General features: G+C 36.6%; 2 protein-coding genes across 2 annotated transcripts in view; both read left to right on the top strand.

Moving 5' to 3' along the window:
* Positions 1 to 7,901, top strand: part of LOC107729120 (uncharacterized) — a 51,641-nt gene extending 43,740 nt beyond the window's left edge. The window contains exons 10-20 of the mRNA XM_016539501.1: positions 41 to 133; positions 291 to 377; positions 524 to 557; positions 652 to 744; positions 836 to 934; positions 1,204 to 1,242; positions 1,432 to 1,442; positions 1,652 to 1,894; positions 2,056 to 3,586; positions 3,692 to 4,760; positions 4,895 to 7,901. Of these exons, the coding sequence (XP_016394987.1) occupies positions 41 to 133; positions 291 to 377; positions 524 to 557; positions 652 to 744; positions 836 to 934; positions 1,204 to 1,242; positions 1,432 to 1,442; positions 1,652 to 1,894; positions 2,056 to 3,586; positions 3,692 to 4,760; positions 4,895 to 6,761 (5,166 nt within the window). The 3' untranslated portion in view covers positions 6,762 to 7,901. The remainder of the gene's footprint in view (positions 1 to 40; positions 134 to 290; positions 378 to 523; positions 558 to 651; positions 745 to 835; positions 935 to 1,203; positions 1,243 to 1,431; positions 1,443 to 1,651; positions 1,895 to 2,055; positions 3,587 to 3,691; positions 4,761 to 4,894) is intronic.
* On the top strand, positions 7,417 to 16,046 carry LOC107729094 (uncharacterized). Its single transcript, XM_016539452.1, has 5 exons — positions 7,417 to 7,447; positions 9,568 to 9,797; positions 9,911 to 9,955; positions 12,264 to 12,392; positions 14,673 to 16,046. The coding sequence occupies exons 1-5, from the start codon at positions 7,417 to 7,419 to the stop codon at positions 14,844 to 14,846; spliced, it is 609 nt and encodes a 202-aa protein (XP_016394938.1). The 3' UTR covers positions 14,847 to 16,046.
* Positions 16,047 to 18,091: the final 2,045 nt, after the last annotated feature.

The following is an 18,091-nucleotide window of genomic DNA, read 5'->3' as shown; positions in this document are numbered from 1 at the left end:
AAGCCTCATGTTTTTCTCTTTCTCCCTCTCATCTTTCAAGTGCTGTAATCTGCTCTTAGTGGAAAACATGAAGGATCCCCTCTGTTTTAAGGTGTCTGACCAAACGATCCCAAAACAGCAACACATTGTTCAGGTAAAATATTTAAAATGCACAACAGACAGACAACTTCATTACTGAAACATTTTGTAGATGCATTACTTGTTTTGTGTTTGTAGCAACTGATTAAAAGTAATGAAAAGACACTTTTTGTAGTGTATATTGCTAAAAGCCTTACTATACTTCTCTGTAGGCTAAAAACCAGGAGGAGAAGCGGCTGTGGCTACATTACCTCAAAAGGATGATAGTGGAAAACCATCCTGCATCCTTACCCCAAAAAGTAAAAAAAAATTGTATAGGTCAAACTATGCATCATTATGTCAAGGATAATGTACAGTCAGATGTGGACTCACATTCACTTCAGTTATACATAGTTCACAGAAAGACACCAGAGCGCTAAATATCTATTTAAAACATGTTTTCCAGGCAAGGCAGGTTCTTGGTGACAACTTCTGTCAGTGTAAGTATTCTTTGCATTCTTGTAATTTTGAACTGTTGCTTGTGGCAGTGAGTGTGACTTGCTGTGGAGTATTCATGTTATGTATCACACTCAGCCCCACAGTTTGATCAGGAGCCAATAAGAAAACCAATGCCTTCTCCACGACTGGATGATGTTCATAACTACCACAGAGGAAGAAGGCAATCAGGTCTGGCATGTTGCCTTCATTAGAATACCTTAAAATTCCAACCTGCAATAATTCAAATACTCATAAACGTGAACTTCGTAACCCCTGACAGAGCCACCAGAGTTCATCTACACCCCAGAGAAAGCCAAGAAAAGCCTTCCACTCCTCCTAGAGGGTAACCTGCCATACAAGCGTGGGAGGAGACAGTCTGGTGAATATAATCTAATCTCAGATTTTTAAAACAGGCCTAAAATTAAGTTCTACAAATATTTTGAGTTATATACACAGCTGCACAATTATATCTTTTTTATTGCATTTATTATGTTTATTATTGTATATGTTTTTTAAATTTATTTATTTAGTGTTGTTTGTTAAGCTATATTGATACCGGCACCACATTAAAATTCTTGTACTATTGTACTTTGGCAAAAAAGGTTTCTAAAGTTTAAAGTCTAAAATGTTATCTTTATGTGCCTCAAGCGCCTGCCAAAGATTTAGAAGCTGCGTTCCAGCAAAGTGGTGAGTGTAGACTTTAGTTCTTTCACTTTCTATAAGTTTGTTATCTTGTTGTTCTTTCATCAGTAATGATATTATTTTGAAAGTGTATGTGAAAAAGTAAACATTTGAAACCACTTTAAAAAATAAATCATTTTTGTTTCTATTTTTCTTTTTCCAATCTGCCATGGCTTCACTGCTCATGGAATCCAGGTTCTTTAAAGGTGTGAAAGAATTTCATTTTCTTCCATTAAACATTATATATCATACAGCCTAAATTATATAATTTTTGCAACATAATGCAACCATGTATCAATAGGTTTTGTTTATACTTTTGGTATCACAGCTGTGATAACATGTTATTCAAAGGTCCAAAATGACATAATTGAAATTTCTGTATATCTATGCTTCTATCCATTTCATGGGTTTTCAGGCTGGCAGTGAAGGGGAGTTGTGCCCACAGGCTGATAGCATGGGCTCTTCAGGCAGTACCAGTACTCTGGCATCCTCTGTCATTGAAGTTGAATCTGGCCGTGATGATCTGGCTTTATGTCAGGATGAGGATGACATGACCCCACTCCCTCCACCACCAACACTGTCCATTACTGAGGAAATCATGCAGTTCATTAATGAGAGCCGTGCTCGACAAGGCATGGCAGAGTTAACGTCTGAAGTGGTACATATAGCACAAAAACATTTTGACACCTCAAACCAAGACAGTAATTGCTATAGTAACTCAACACAATGTTTCATTGCTATGGCTATACACACTGACATCAGTGATTAGTTATAGTTATAAGAAAATGTCATTTTACAATTTTTTTCCCATTGTGTCAGTTGACTCCAGAGTCCCTGGAAGTCCAGCCATCGGAGGCACAGCAGTTAGATGAGTCCAAACCACTAATAGCTGAGGTGGATGAAAATAAACATCAGACCAACGATACCAAAAGATCAGAGGCAGAAGAAACGCTGGTATATGGGTCAGACAAAGACGAGGACAGCCATCCATCATGTGAAGCAAATGTTGCTCCACCAGAGGAGCTTGAGGAAGCATCATCACTATTGCAGACCTCCAAAGAAGTGAATCAATCAGGAGAGTTGACATTACCAGAGCCTAGTCATAGTGAATCATCCAACCCAGAAATGGTGAAGGCCACAGATGAAAAGGGGGAAAAAGATACTGAGGATTCTGTTAGTAAGAGTGAAGAACTTAATCTATCTGATAATTTTGACAAAACCACTGATGACGCAGCATGTGAGGCTAAGTCAGCTTGTGCTCACATTGCTACTACATTAAAAGCAACTGACACCTCTCTTGTCCCCAAAGTAGAACCTGAGCAAAAACTAACCAAATGTGATAAGCAGATTATTGAGAAGATACGTAGCTATTATGAGGCAGCAGAGGCAGGTGTTGAGGAGGGTCAGACAGCACGAAGAAACAGCTTCTCTCATATTCCTGCTGGATTAGTGAAGGATTCGGTGTCTAGATTCAATGTTTGTGTTCACCAAGACAGTCTAATTGAGTCTGAGAGTAGCCGCTCAGGCTGTGAAACTGACGCAGCATCTTCATTACTCCCAACATCAGACCAATCTGACCAGAATTTCAACCATGAGGAATCTGCTGATCCAGCCATTCCTCTTTCACATTCAGATGTTATCCAAGAACAAAAAGAATTATTAAGCAGCAAGAATGCTGATAAAATGGATGAAGACATTTGTGATTTCAATCCCTGTATGAAACTGTGGAAGGAAAAAGAAAGAACTGGCCAAGACTCTAAAAACAATCTGAAAGTCTCTTTCTCAAAAGAAAAGAGCTGTGGTGAACATACATATGCTCCTGAGAAAAACAAGGCATCCCTAAATTGCACAACAACCCAGATGCAGCATAAACATGAGCATTCACAATGCAATCCTGACACTTCAGACACATCTAATCTGCAGACGAGAGAGACAGCGGATACATCTCTTCAGTATGAAAGTAGAACAAGAGCTAGGATGTCCTCTAGCGGAAACCTGGATAGCCTTCCCAGTCAGATTAAAGTTGGCCGATGGTCTTGTCATGGCAAGGTAGTAACGTGTAGCCATACCCTTTACGAAGGAATGGAAGAGGTACCAGATTTAGGATTTTTTGAGGGTGGACCAGTCAATCAATGCTTGGTAGAGAACTCAGAAAAGATTCTTAATAAAGTGCAAATGCTTGCACGCATGTACACAGCGAAAGCAAGCAGCATGAAGGTACCACTACACCAGAAGAAAACACGAGTGAGTAGAGGAGCATGGTCAGTGGAAGGAAATGAGAGCACTTCACCCAAGTCTCGGCAAGTACAGCTGCACCAGGGGGATATGAGAATACTAAATCAGCCCACAGGTGAGTTCCTAATCCATATATAATTCAATTATGATCTTGTGTGATATCATTTTACACATTAATTTAAATCTGTTTAATAAAATGTTGCCTATTCTTTTGTTGCAGAAGAGTCTTCAGTATCAACACCTACTGAGCCTTTTGGTCACATCATTTTAAGGGAGAAGCTGTCTACAACATATCACCAAGAAAATGATTGTAATCTCATTGGGCCCCCAGATGAGATCTCAACAAATGGATCTAATTCACTGTATTTTTCATGTGCTGAATCCTCTGCTACTTCATTAACAACTGTTATGGAATCACAGGTCTCTGTAATATCAGACCATAGAGAAAGCTCCTTAGAAAAATGTGAGTCTAAAGTACAAGAGGGCGATCAATCCTTGTCACTTTCAACTTGTTCTGGAACTCAAGTCCAAGTTGAGCCAGAAATGCCATCCAACCTAGCCAGGTTTCCATTGGACAAGCATGCTGACATTGTACTGCAGTCCGTTCAGGAGAACCATTCATATGCTGTGGACAAATCCATTGCAATAAATAGGACGGAAGAAAGACAGACATTGCAAGAAGAGAAACCTGCTTTTGTGAGAAATTCTGGACCAAGTAGTGAACTTTTTATTGACTCACTATTCATTAAACATTTAGAAGAAGAGATTCACAGTGTAGAGGAGAAAAGGGACTTAATTGTACAGCACTGTGAAAGCATTTTGTCCATTGATGATAAACAAGATGAAATACATACAGGACATTTGAATTCCAAGCAGGCCCGGGCTGATACTGAAGCCACTAGCATGGAGGAAATAACACCTGTAGTGTCCTCTGTTAGTGAAGTAGGTGCATATCCCCCATTACAGTCAGCAGCCTCCTCGAAAGTCATCTCTGAAGGATCAGAGCATTCATACCCTTTAGCCCAGTTGCAGGATGATGCAACTAGCCCTACACAACTGACACCTCTGCTTGGTTCATGTTGCAAGTGTAGTCCACTGGATGTTAAATCCAAAGAGGACCCGAGCAATAATTCAAAGACTTTGAGCCCACCCTCTACACCCCCTGTAGGTGGACCTTCTTTGGATGAGCTTCTCAGGTTTACTAGCCAAAGTCCTTCCAATCTACCTTCTGCCACAGGAAAGAGAACTCCCTTCACCAATTGGAATCCATCATCTCCAGCCACTCAAAGGTAGTCTGCGAAGCATGTCACAAACCAAACTGTAGTTATATAGTGTATCCAACTGATATTTAGGTTATGCCGTTGTAGTTTATATTACAGCAGTGTAAGCAGTGCATTTTAATCTGTCTTATCTTGCCTTTCAGAGTGCCACATACTTCACTGCGGACCGAGGAACAGATTCAGGATACTTCAACTCCTGGCCTTTCTCACAGACAGTCTTTCTCCCAGGCTCTTAATGACAAGCCTTCAAACATTTCGTTTGGTTGTGGACTTCCATTAGATGCGAAACCACCGTCTGCCTTTAGCCCAAACCTGCGAATGCGATCACCCTCTCCAAATAGAAGTGCCCAGAACTCCAGACTGTCCTCAATGGCCTCAGCTCATACAAAGTCTCTTGCTGCCTCTTGTATTAGTCAGACAATTTCTCAAACCATGGCCAAGAGAAGTGCACATCTTCAGACTGCTTCCCCACCTGTGAGCTCTTCTCCTTTGCCCACATCTTCTTTAAGGCTAAGGTCACCATCACCTAAACCCATCACCTTGGACTCAAGTGCGGAGTCAGGTTTTAGGAGTACATCCAGCACTGGGGTAGGGAGTCAACCCCTAAGGTCTTGTCCATCCCCATTCAGATCAAACAGTCTTCGATCTAGTCCATCAACAGTTCAGTCCCCTCCTCACCATAGTCAACGGTCAATATCCCCTGCACCTCCAGTTAGCCTCCATTCAGCTCCATCTGCTAACAGCCCAAACTCTGCTGCTCTTGAACAGCCTTCTTACACCAGTTTAAATGGTAATAATAACAATAACAACAGTTTAAGTAATAACGGATGGGCCACTAACCACAAAACAACACCACACTCAAGTGTGGGTGGACTCCCTCATTTCCATGATCCTCAAAGAACAACCTTGCACAATAGGGTGGCTCGTCCCTTTCCGTCCTCTGAGCCTAGCTCTCGTGTACAGTCCCCTTCTATTTGCCCATCTCCAGTCACCCAAATCTGCTCCCCTCCACCTGCTCCAAACCACTCCAGTCATCTGGTAACAAAGCCACCAAATCCCAGAACCCCCAGACAAGGTAGCTTTTTTACCCCTCTATCTTTGGAAATCTCAAGATCAACATCAGCTAGCTCATTATCTCCCTGTGAGAGCCCCAGAATCACCTCTCCACCTCCTATTGGCATTCCTGCAAATGTATGGGGTGTTGCTAATCCGCAGCCAAGGAATCCCTCAATAACAAATGCATCTTCTCCAACAAAAGTGGAAACAAACTCTAGAGGCCCCAGAATCATCTCTCCTACCCCAATGGGAATGTCTTCATGTTCAGCAACCAGCTCGCAGAGCCAGAGGAGGCTTCGAGGAACCAGTTTGTCCTTTGTTGCTCTAGGGGATAGACCACCCAGTCCAACTACACATGAACGCAGGTCTTGGGCAGAAAGTGGACGATGGTCAGTGGGTTCAGAATTGGGGTTAATAAGTCCTCGTGGGGGTTCATACAGTGGCAGCCCATCTTCTATCAGCCCTGGCCCTCTTTCACCTGTCAGACTAACAACTGAAAGGACCAGTCATAGCGGAAAACATTTCACAAGCATTGCCTGGCCAGATGTATATGATATGTTGACAAAATACAACACAGAGCCCAATACTGAATCTGATGCTTTGTCCTGCACTGAGACAGAGAAAGATGACATAGTGATTTCAGAATCTACTTGTCGGAGCACCCTGATCTGTCCCTATGTCGCACCTGCTAACCCAAATATGAGTCCCATTCAGTGCCCAACCGAGGGCAAAACAGAAGACAGTGTTCCTAATCAAGGGTCCAAAACAACATTAAAAATCAGTTATGCCACCACAGTCAACTTGCAGATTGCCGGGAGTGGGAGGATAGCATCCTTTAGCAATGCACAAGTCAGCCTGACTCAGACACTGTCCCCTGTGGCAGACAGCCAGAGCAGGAGAAGGGTCAGCATCAATAGCTGCAACTTCTCAATGCAGAACAGCAAAAGGTTTTGAGTGGTGTGCTCCTGAGGTCTAGTATGGTGCCTCATTCTTCAAAGACACTTTATCTGGCACTTTAGGAGGTAGCAGAGGAGTCAGCTTTGAGATCCAAGTCCACTCCACTCAGACGGAAAAAAAAATCATGGACTATAAAATACGGGTGTCAGCCAGTTGATGCTATGGTCATTGTTTTTTTTTGTTTGTTTTTTTATTAACCCTCAACCCTACTTCCTGGCCAAGATACCAGTAAAACATCAATAAAAGACTGCTTTGCTATATTTGACAGTGTTTATTTTATTGCATCTAAGACTCTGTAATATGCAAATGTATTATATGTAATTGAACTAAAGCCTCTGTCATGAAAGGCTTTTAGTTGGCTGTGATATATAAAGAACTTATTTATGAAGTAGTTGTTTTCTGGCACTTAACTCTTGTTTCTTTGTTTTGCACATTTTTCTCGAATGTGGTCCGGACGTGTCTGGAAAATAGTGTGTTTCAGACAAAACATTCTCATGTATGTTAAAATAAATTTTTATTGCCAGTGTTCTATACAAATTTGGTTAATAATGCATTTGAAAACATGGGAACATGAATCGCTGCTTTGATTGATGTTAATACAGACATCAAAACATCTGATATTTTGCATTGATGGAAATGTTTGCTGTACACCATGAAAAAGCATTACATCATTCCCAAGAAAGGTATTCTGGTGCAGACTAAGACAAGGTAATGGTAATCAAATTGACTCTTGATTTTGTTTCAATTTTTTGTGTATTTTTAATGTAATGCATTGTTGATTTCTTAACGTGATTGTCACAATAAATGCTTAAGTCAATTAAACATATATCTCAGATTTGTTTACCTAAGGTCTTGCTCCACACCATGCCTGATAGAAATGGTGCAAAGAAAACAAATGTTCATACCTGATCTCTACTTACTGTAAAAAAATTCCATGATTGTCACACTGTATGGAAAATGTGCTCACTGTTATTTGTACCTAAATAAAACCTGCATAGTGTAATTCTGATTGAGCCACTGACTTACCACAACTTTTATTTTTAGTAAAAACAAATGGTATTTTGCTGGAAACAAGTGATATCATGGTAGATGCATGGGTATGTCTCAGATAAGGGGGAAAAAGCATAGGGCCGGTGAAGGAAATTTTAAATGTAATAAATTAATCATAAAATCATTTGATCACAAATAATGTGTAACACTTCTTTTCCTTGCAGGCCTAACTTTTGATTACGTAAATGTTCTAGTCTTAAATAGCATTGCAATAATGAAACATGATGTCTGTTTGAGACTACTAATAATGATACATTATTTAAGGAATAAGCTGAGGTATCAGTAACCAAGTAGAAGTGGTCTTTGATTTTTCACATAAAGAGAACCAATCAGATCAGAGGAAAATGATGTAATGTGACATGTTACCTTTGCTATGTACCTTTCCTATAAAAACTGTTGTATCATTGTTGTTGGGGGATTCTCTGTGATTGAGATGATATCCTCCCGGCTGTGATTAAAGCATATTCAAAGGCATTGTTTGGAGTCCGTCTGGTTACTGCTGCGCAGCAGGTTAGTTTAACATTAGAGATCTTAGTCCCAAAGTGATAATTTTCATAGGGGCGAGACGTCGCCCGACTCAGTACAGTGTCGCCAGTAGACGCTCTAGGGTTCCTCAAATCTTGCCCTGGAGGGCCAATGCGCTACAGAATTTAGCTCCAACCCTGATCAATCTCACCTACCTGTGATTTTCTAATGATCCTGAAGACATTGATTAGCATGCTCAGGTGTGTTTGATTAGGGTTAAAGCTAAACTCTGCAGGAAAGTGGGGGTTAGGACGATTCCAAGGGCCCGACGAGGGAGAGGGGGCCCGGTTATTTATAGCAAAGGCGGAACCATATTGTTTTAGTGCAGAAATAATCGGTTTACAGTTTAGGAGGATGATTGATTAAACTGTTCTGTTGTGAGGATTTCACTCCTGTATGTCTCAGAATGTCAGACATTTGAAGGAATATATAACGCGTAGGCTAATTCTTGACGTATTTAATCGCGTTTTTTTAAAGAACCACATACATTAAAACTATATCGTCTATGCATTTATTAAATATTTACACTTGTCAAGTCAACATAAAATACTTTCAGTTTCGGTGGCTCCCCCAGTGTAGATGTTTCTATGACTCATGAGGGCATCACAGTCCAGCCCAATCACGCGGCGGTATAAAGATACTCGACTGCAGTTCACACACTCGGCCGCGGTTGTACTACGCTGTGTTGCTCATGAAGACGGATAGAGTTAAGTCGATGTCATTTCAGCTGAAAGTGGACAGAGACTCGGATATCAGCGTTTTATTATTGTTTTGGTTTTGCCTTGGAGTTGTGGCAGATGAAAACACGCTGAGGTGTTCTGCATAATGTTTCCGCCTGAATGTGCAATTCTGCCTATTGACGTCTTAAACTATTCCCTCCAGAAATGTTTGATGAGGTAGGTCTGTGCTACAGTTTGACTACTGCAGTTTTAAAAATGCCTGTTGAGTAACTAAGTCAGTGTTAAATTATCATCATTAGAAATAGATCAAAATAGGCCTATTTAAAAAATAAAAAAAAATACTAGGCTAATAATAAATAAAAAATATTGTTACTTCTTTTCAAGGCATATTCTTGTTAATTCTGTATTATATAATGTATTGTGTAATCTGTATTTGTCCCACCCAACACCCCCAACCACCTCTCCATCTTGTTTCTTTAGATTAGAGGCAGAATGTGTCTTCAGCTGCTCTAGCGTGAATCTACTAATAAAAGCCAAACCCTAGTGAGGAGGAAATGTAGCCACTCAAAGTCCCTATGTCTTCCTAGGCCTGGTGACAGATGTGTTGGGGAGGGAGAGCTGGATAGTTGATATGAGGACAGAGTTGCTCCACTATTCCATGCATTTTACTTCATTATTTCTGTATCTGCTGATCATGTTGACAAGACAGATCAAGTGTCAATGCAGCAAAGAGAGTGTGAAGATGGTGAAAAGGATCACAACAGAGCTGAGCAAAGTGGTAGCACATGATTTAGTACTACTTTTTCTTTTTTTTTACTTCTGAATTGAAAAAAATCTGTCTAGCCTGTTCTTACTCTGCTCCTGTTTAAGGTGTGGTTTCTCTCATAACAGAAAAACGATAGCATGCTGTACACTCCAACTCTAGCAGATTATGAGGTATGTGATTTCACACACAGTCTTTAGTTATCAGTATACTGTTTTAATATGCTGCCAAAAATCATTTGCCTGAAGTGGCACTTGAATCTTTGGCATTTGATACTGATAGTATCATTACTGTTAGGATAAATTATCAATTTAATTGAATTGCTTTAAAACCGGAGGATAGAGAGAGTGCTTTTGATAAATTGCATTAATATGAAGGCTAAATGTTTACTTAATAATATTGTAGGCAGTGATGTTGAAGTTCTGGGCTCATAGATTTTTGTGAAGAACAGCTGAGGCATTTTTGTCCTTTGATTATTCTTTAGTTGACCTTTAGTGTAAACACAACTGTAACTGGAATACATTCTTGCACTTATTCACTGATATATTTCAAAAAGATTCTGACATTAGTGTCAGCACTATTTGTAGATTGTGTTGTGTTATTCAATTTTATTATCTACATACAGGCCAGTGTGATTCAGAGTGAGAAAGCACAGATGTCACACTTATCACAAAGTGTTATGGCAAAATATGTAGGAATCATTAAAGGATTCGTTCACTTCCAGAATAAAAAAAATCCTGATAATTTACTCACCCTCATGTCATCCAAAATGTTCATGTCTTTCTTTCTTCAGTCAAAAAGAAATTAAGGTTTTTGAGGAAAACATTCAAGGATTTTCTCCATATAATGGACTTCAATGGGTGCCAACAGGTTTCAATGCAACATCAAAGGGCTCTACACTAATCATTTAATATAATATAATATAATATAATTCACAAAAAATATCAAGTTCAATCATTTTTTTTTATATCACAGACAGTTTTTGTTTTTGAGTGTAGCCTACTATTAAAAGGATAGCATCGATGTAATATTTTTAAGTGACTTATTTGATCTTTTTTGTTAATGGAAATGTGTGTGGAAGAAACCAGACCAGACCACATTCCAGTTAACACTGTATAACTCCATCCATCTGAAATAAGAAGCTGGAATAGATTGTCTGTTGATATGATTGCAAACAGTGTTTATTGAATTTGTCATCAGTAATCAAAATTCCTTCAATTAAAATAGAAATGTTATACAGAGAGAAATAGGTTTGTAATAGGTTTATTATAGGTTTGCTCTTTTCATATAATTAGGAATGGTGTTGACTACAATATTATACTCTTTTAATGAAGCTACAAATTAAACTTTTCTGGAGAACTCTGAAAAGGAATAAAACTGACCATTGTCATCTATCAACTCATTAACAATATAGATATTATTTAAATACCAATTATTTCTTATTTCTGTAAATAATATTCTGATTGTTCCAAATAAACCTTTAAGTCTAAGAATATAGTTAAAGCAGGATCCAAAACCAAATCACAATAATCAATCAAATCAAGAACTAACCTTACATTGTTGGATATGTGGCAACCCTTCATAAACCCTGACTGGCACTCATCAATCAGATTTAAGTTGTTTTGCCAGGACAAATGCCGAAATTTTATAGTCATTATTTAATAATGTGATTAGGTGCAAGTTATCAATCAAAAGAGTATTTTGGTACTAGGTTAACAATACCCTCTCTCATTGATGGTGGAAGTCATCCATTGACAAATGATTTTTCATAAACTGCCAAGAAAAATTTAGATAAAGGGTCACACATTTTTTTTAGAATGCTCTGAAGTCAACCTATCACACTTCACAGATTTTTTTTTCGCATTTAACTCCACCTTTATTTTTTCAAGATTAAAGAAATATGTACTATTTTTTTCTCCCATCTCTAACCACTGCTTTCTTGATCTAATAAAGGCTCCCATAGCTTTTTCTGCATATATTTTGTTATTTTAGAGTTTATTCATTCACATTCATATTGAAAATTCCTCTCATAAATAAATCCCAATATCTGATCAGTAATTGGATGCTTTTTCTAATGTAAATGTGCCAATGACGCTCTTACAACTTTTTTTTTTTGCATATTCAAATCTGTTTTTTTGTAGTCAGAACAGGAAAAAACACATGAAATCTAATTTTCACAAGCGCAGTCCGAACCACCTTTGTAGGTGGTTTGAAATCTGATTAAAATCTTAATGCTTTTTATTTGAAAGATCAAATGTTGGTTTTCAGAAGTCATTTGTGATGCAATTTGTTAAATCACATTCCCACCAGTCACCGCATTTTGCAGTTACATATTTCTCTGATATTCTGATATATATATATATATATAATATATGCTGTTTATTTTTTACATAGATAAAAAATGTATGTTTGCTGAAAAGTCTGTGCAGGCTTTAAGCCTCACCGCTTCTCCAGGCTATTAATTGTTGTCATCTCCTTTAGCAGAACTGCTCCAGGTCCACGCTTACATGCTTTGCAATGGAAGTGAATGTTTTGTTTGTCGAAATCCAGAGTGTGGCTAAATTTCAGTCTCGGCACCTACCAAAGATCCTCAAGTTGCTGACGTATAAGGTGAGTTCAATATCTGACATTTAGGATGATCCAATAATGGTATTTACAGTCATATTTGTAAATAGTTTGTAGTGACTTCAAGGCTAGCAAGAAAGCAGAGAGATCCACAAATAAACATTTAAAATATATTAATTCAAATAAACATTGTTACATTGCAAAACTGTAGGGATCACGAGGTATTTTCAAGAAACATTGAGGTAATACTTATTTAAAATACTATTCTTTATTATTCAACAGTTATTGAAAAGTATTGATTTAATCACAGCCAGTAAAACTAAAAATCATTCAATTCACAATACACAACATATTGTCCAAAGCCGGCAGTGGCAAGTATGTGGAAAAAACCATGAGAGGAATCGAAACTCAGCGATGGAAGCCCACTTTCTAGGGTTGACACACATTCAGACAATGTTATTTAAAGCATAAATGCATGCATGCATGCATACATACATACATAGATGTTTCACCAGATATAATGCTTCTAACCCTTTGCTGTCATTAAAAATCATGTTAAAAAAGATTAAAATGTTTTCATAGGATTCACACATGTACAAATATCAATATCACTAAAAATAAAATAGATACTAAGAAATGTAAAGAAAAACTATTGTTAGAACTTGCCTGCACCCAGACATACAGTAATTACAGTGTGTTGTGCATTACACGTGTCACACAGACAGCTGAAATAACAAACAAAAAAATTCCACTCAAGAGTGTATGTAAGTGCGTACAGAAATATGGGTTTCACATGTCTGCTTCTAAAGCCTCTGGCCTGTTTGCATGCTAGTCAGCCATTTTAAATGTATTTACTGCTCAAGTTTTTACTAATGGGTGAGGTGAAAATATTTGGATTGCACTTCTATGGACTAGAGTACAAGGATAGTATGTAATAAGTTTGTAAACAAAGTTTGAAGTTGGCTTGAGAAAGCCTATATAGCCAAAAAAGAAAGTTTGAAGTAGTTTTAAAAGCATGAAATTTGAAGCGGTTTTAAGTTCAGAGCAGTTTTTAAAAGCTTGATGTTTGAAGCATTTTAAAGTTTAAAACCGTTTCAAAAGCTTGAAGTTTGAAGCGGTTTTAAAATCTTGAAGTGTTAAGTTTTTCAGGCCATGCAGTCTCTCCAACAGATAGAATGCTATGTGGTTGCTAGGGTATTTTGGGTAGTCGTTAGGGTGTTGCTGTGCAACTACTAGGATGTTCTGGATGAATGCTAGGTGGTTGTTAGAACGTTGCTATGCAGCTGCTAGAATATTCTGGTTGGTTAAAGGAAAAGGTCTAGAGTGCTGCCATGTGGTTGCTAGAAAATTGCTATGTGTTTGCTATGGGTGTTGCGTATAGTGCTTAATTGCACTTCTTGAATGTGGAAAATTTCCAGTAAATTTCAGAAACATTCCAGAAATTTTGGAAACTTTCCAGGATTTTTTTTTTAATATTCCAAGGATTCTTGGAAAGTTTCCGGAAATTTTCCACCCCTTTGCAACCCTATTCCATAGTCATTAAAATTGCTATGTGTTTGCTATGGGTGTTGCGTATAGTGCTTAATTGCACTTCTTGAATGTGGAAAATTTCCAGTAAATTTCAGAAACATTCCAGAAATTTTGGAAACTTTCCAGGATTTTTCTTTCCAGGATTCTTGGAAAGTTTCCGGAAATTTTCCACCCCTTTGCAACCCTATTCCATAGTCATAAGGCACGTACACCTGTTAAATATACAACACCATGTCAAACTTCAACCTGATACACTGCTGAAATTGTAGATCTGTTCCAAAACCTAAGCTGCTTTGTTGTTTACTGTCTACACAGGCAGCTACCTTTTAAGTAAACATCCTAATTGAAATGAAAGCTTTTAATATTATATGACACTGACTTTGTAATAGTGAGCAACTCTTTATGTCTCAAAAAACAACACTCTTTAAGAAAACTCCACATAAGACTTTGCTCATAATTGATTCGTTTGATGTTAGCATTTTGCTAAGCTAAAAGCTAAATAATTTAATAAGCAACTCTTAAAAATAATGCTTCTTACGTGAGGTGCATGAGACTCTGCTTACAATTAAATCCAATAGATTTTGAAGTTAGCATGTTGACTCTGTAAGTTAAATTAAAATATAACCTAGAAATGTATTAATGAGAATCACACATGCACATATTATAGAACTAAAAAAGGACAAGGAATAAATGCTGTTTCTGATTTTGTGAATCTGGATTGCGTTGTTTCTGGAATGCATTATCTTCAAAACACTTTATCTGCTGTGCACTAATCTTACATAATACCATATTAAGTTACAGGACAAAATGAAGCCATGCCCAGACTGCGAGCTCTATCGAGAAGAAACAGCAGAGACTTTTTTGGAAACCTTACAAAATGTTTTACAACGGATGAATGCTGAAAAAAGCTGTGCTCCAAAGAAGAATAAGAGACATTTAGAAGAAAAAAAAGAAGAAAAACCCCCTTAAAAACATGAAAGAGCAGCTTTGTGGATTCCTGAAGCAGTTCTGGAGAAGTTTCTGAGTAGCAAAACACCATATACCAAGCTGCACATCTACAGTACATATCCATCTGTAAATGAACATGCAAAGATATATTTTATTAAATAACTTTTATGGAATATTTGTTACAATAGTCTGTTTTGACAACAAACTAAACCCATGTCCACTGTTTTGCGAATAATACAGTTTGTTGGTTTGAGAATTACTGTAGTATATTCAACTAAAATAAATTATTACTGTCACCTTGACTATAATAGTGTCATGTAGAAGATTTAACTAGTCAAAGGAACCAAAAGCATTAGCCTGGGCCATAAAATGTGATGAGACAAGTTCGTTGAACAAATGTTGACCTTTTGTTACATGCCATGTTGAGTCATTAAATAGCCAACGATAAGTGTACATTATTGGCTATTTAATGACTTTTCCATTATTGGCAAATAAAGTTCTTATGTTACACTCTCTCGCTGTTCTGTAATTTTGGAAAAGAAAGAGTCTGCTAAAAAAGAATAATGTGATGCACTTTATGAAATATCATCCAAAACCAGTGCTCTGTTTAAAATGTTGACAAACCTTATAGAATAGCCTTCTTTGATTTGGTAGGGGTTTACCTTGATGATTATCAGTGTCTTGAAATGTCTTGACATGTTTTATTTAGGCTACCCTGAGATATGTGCAATACAATGAATGCCTTACTTACATGCTTTGTTTGATGAAACTCGCACATAATACCATAAAGCAACCAAGAGTCTGTAGAACATTTGCAGCCAGAGCTCCAAACATCCAAACAAATACTGTGATTCACGTCCACCAGCAAAACTTCATAAAGTTGCTGTAGTCTGAAATGTTTTAGTTAAATTTTTTACTGTAATTTGACCTTTACAGATGGTCTATAACTTTGCAGAGAACATGCATGTATGATCACACTACATAATAGCTTTAAATGTATATCAATAGATAAGGTTAAGTGTCCTACATACATTTAACCATTGTTCTGCTTAATGACATGAAAGGAATTTGACAGCCTTCAGGTATTTTAAGGGCATGTTGCCATGTTAGACTTTGTCTTAGTCTTTGTCCAAAGATAGTAGTTTCATATCACTTATCAGTTGAATTTGAAGCGTTTGTAACAACTGCTGAAACATTTTGTGGCCTTTATAATGGTGTGCAATAAAACAAAAAACAAAACAGAGAAAGAAAGAAAGAAAAGGCAACACCTTCAGATGTTAACTGGCAATGCCAGGAGATCTAAATATATTTTTATGAGCTGTTTTATGTTTGAATCATTTGATTCTTCTCATTTATTGTTTTTTCTTTTTACTTTTATGTGATTTTGCAATTGTATAGCAATGAACATTAAATTAACATCACAATTAAATGGTCAAAATGTATCAAAAAATTTCAAAGTAGCAGATTGTAACAGATTTATGTTAAATATGTATATATATATATATATATATATATACAGAGCTGGGTAGTTACTGATTACATAATCTGGATTACATAATCAGATTCCAAAAATTAAGTACTTGTAATTATATTAAATTACATTTTTTAAATACTCGTAATCAGACTACAGTTACTTTTTTTATGGATTACATGATTACATATTATTCACACAATAGCAATAAATTATTCATAATTTATCAATTCTCCTAATTCCTCTTTTTCATCTTTTTAAATGTTCCTTTCTAAAATATCCTACCACTTATATACACTCAAAGTCTTTTGTGGACATTCACACAGAGATCAGTCACTAGTCAGATGGCTACACAGCATTTGACCACTGGATTTACAAAAATAATTTCAAGTGTTTCAACGTTGCATCAACTACTGATGAACACAATTCATTTTTATTTGAATTATCACTCAGTAGGTTATTTAGCCATCTATTACAATGTCTTTGGAAGGCATTTGTCTTTCAAACACATTAAAATGCACAAATTCACATTATTTCTTATTTACATATAATGCAGGCATTCCCAAATTTTTTTTTGTCATCTGAACATCTTTCATCTAATATATTTACTTAAAGTACCCCTAAAATTTGAAAATAAATATTTTAATAATTAAGTATCACATTTGCATGTTCACAGTTCTCTGACGTTGGTTAATGGTCACATGATATGCAGGTAAACAAATAAAATAATTAATTTTTTTAGGAAGTGTTTTATTTATTTTTATGTTATTTTAAAATGATTTACTTTAATTTTAAATTTTTATGATTTAATTAATGATTAGCTTTTCGTTAAACTCGCAAACCTCCTGCAGTTCCTTCATAAACCCAAGTTTGGGAAACCTTGACGTAATGTAATGTTTAATCCACTTTATGTTGTTAATTTCAACGAATGGAATATATTTTCTTTCTTTTTTTATTTTTATATCAATATGGTACAAGATTTTCTTATTTAAATCAATGTGATAAGTGAGTAAGGTCAAAAGTAATCTAAATGTAATCTAAAAGTAATCTGATTATATTACCTGAAATGTGTACTGTAATGTAATGGATTACGTTACAAACTACAATTTTTGTCATGCAATTTGTTTACATAATATATGTGTGTGTACTGTGTATATTTATTATGTATATACAGTGCCTTGCGAAAGTATTCATACCCCTTCATTTTTTTTCACGTTTTGTTATGTTGCTGCCTTATGTTAAACTGCTTTAAACCTTCAAACATGATGCTTGGAATTGAGGTTCATCAGACCAGATAATCTTGTTTCTTACAGTCTGGGGGTCCTTCAGGTGCTTTTTTGCAAATTCTAAGTGTGTTTTATGTGTCTTCACTGAAGAGAGGATTGAGTTTGGCCACACGTAACAGAGACTACATGCTTCTGTGACCCTTCAGTGAAGCAGAATGCTTTTCTGAACTCTTTTCCAAATGTGTGGCATTGATGCAAATCTGTTTCTGAGCACTACAGGCAGTTATTTTGAAAGCAGTTTAACATAAGGCAGCAACATAACAAAATGTGAAAAAAATGAAGGCAAGGCACTGTATAAATACACACACATCCATGTATATATTTAAGAAAAATATGTTACGTTTATATATTGAATATATTTATATATGATATAACTTATATGAATATAAATATATACACGTAAATACATGTAAATATTTTCAAAATATGTGCTGTATGTATGTGTCTTTATACATAATATATATACACAGTACACACATATTATGTAAACAAAAACTTTTATTTTGGAT

Source organism: Sinocyclocheilus rhinocerous, unplaced genomic scaffold, assembly GCF_001515625.1.
Source record: "Sinocyclocheilus rhinocerous isolate Xijiao unplaced genomic scaffold, SAMN03320098_v1.1 scaffold1870, whole genome shotgun sequence".
NCBI lineage: Eukaryota > Metazoa > Chordata > Actinopteri > Cypriniformes > Cyprinidae > Sinocyclocheilus > Sinocyclocheilus rhinocerous.
The sequence above is the reverse complement of the archived record's forward strand: the minus strand, read 5'-3'. Positions and strand labels throughout refer to the sequence as shown.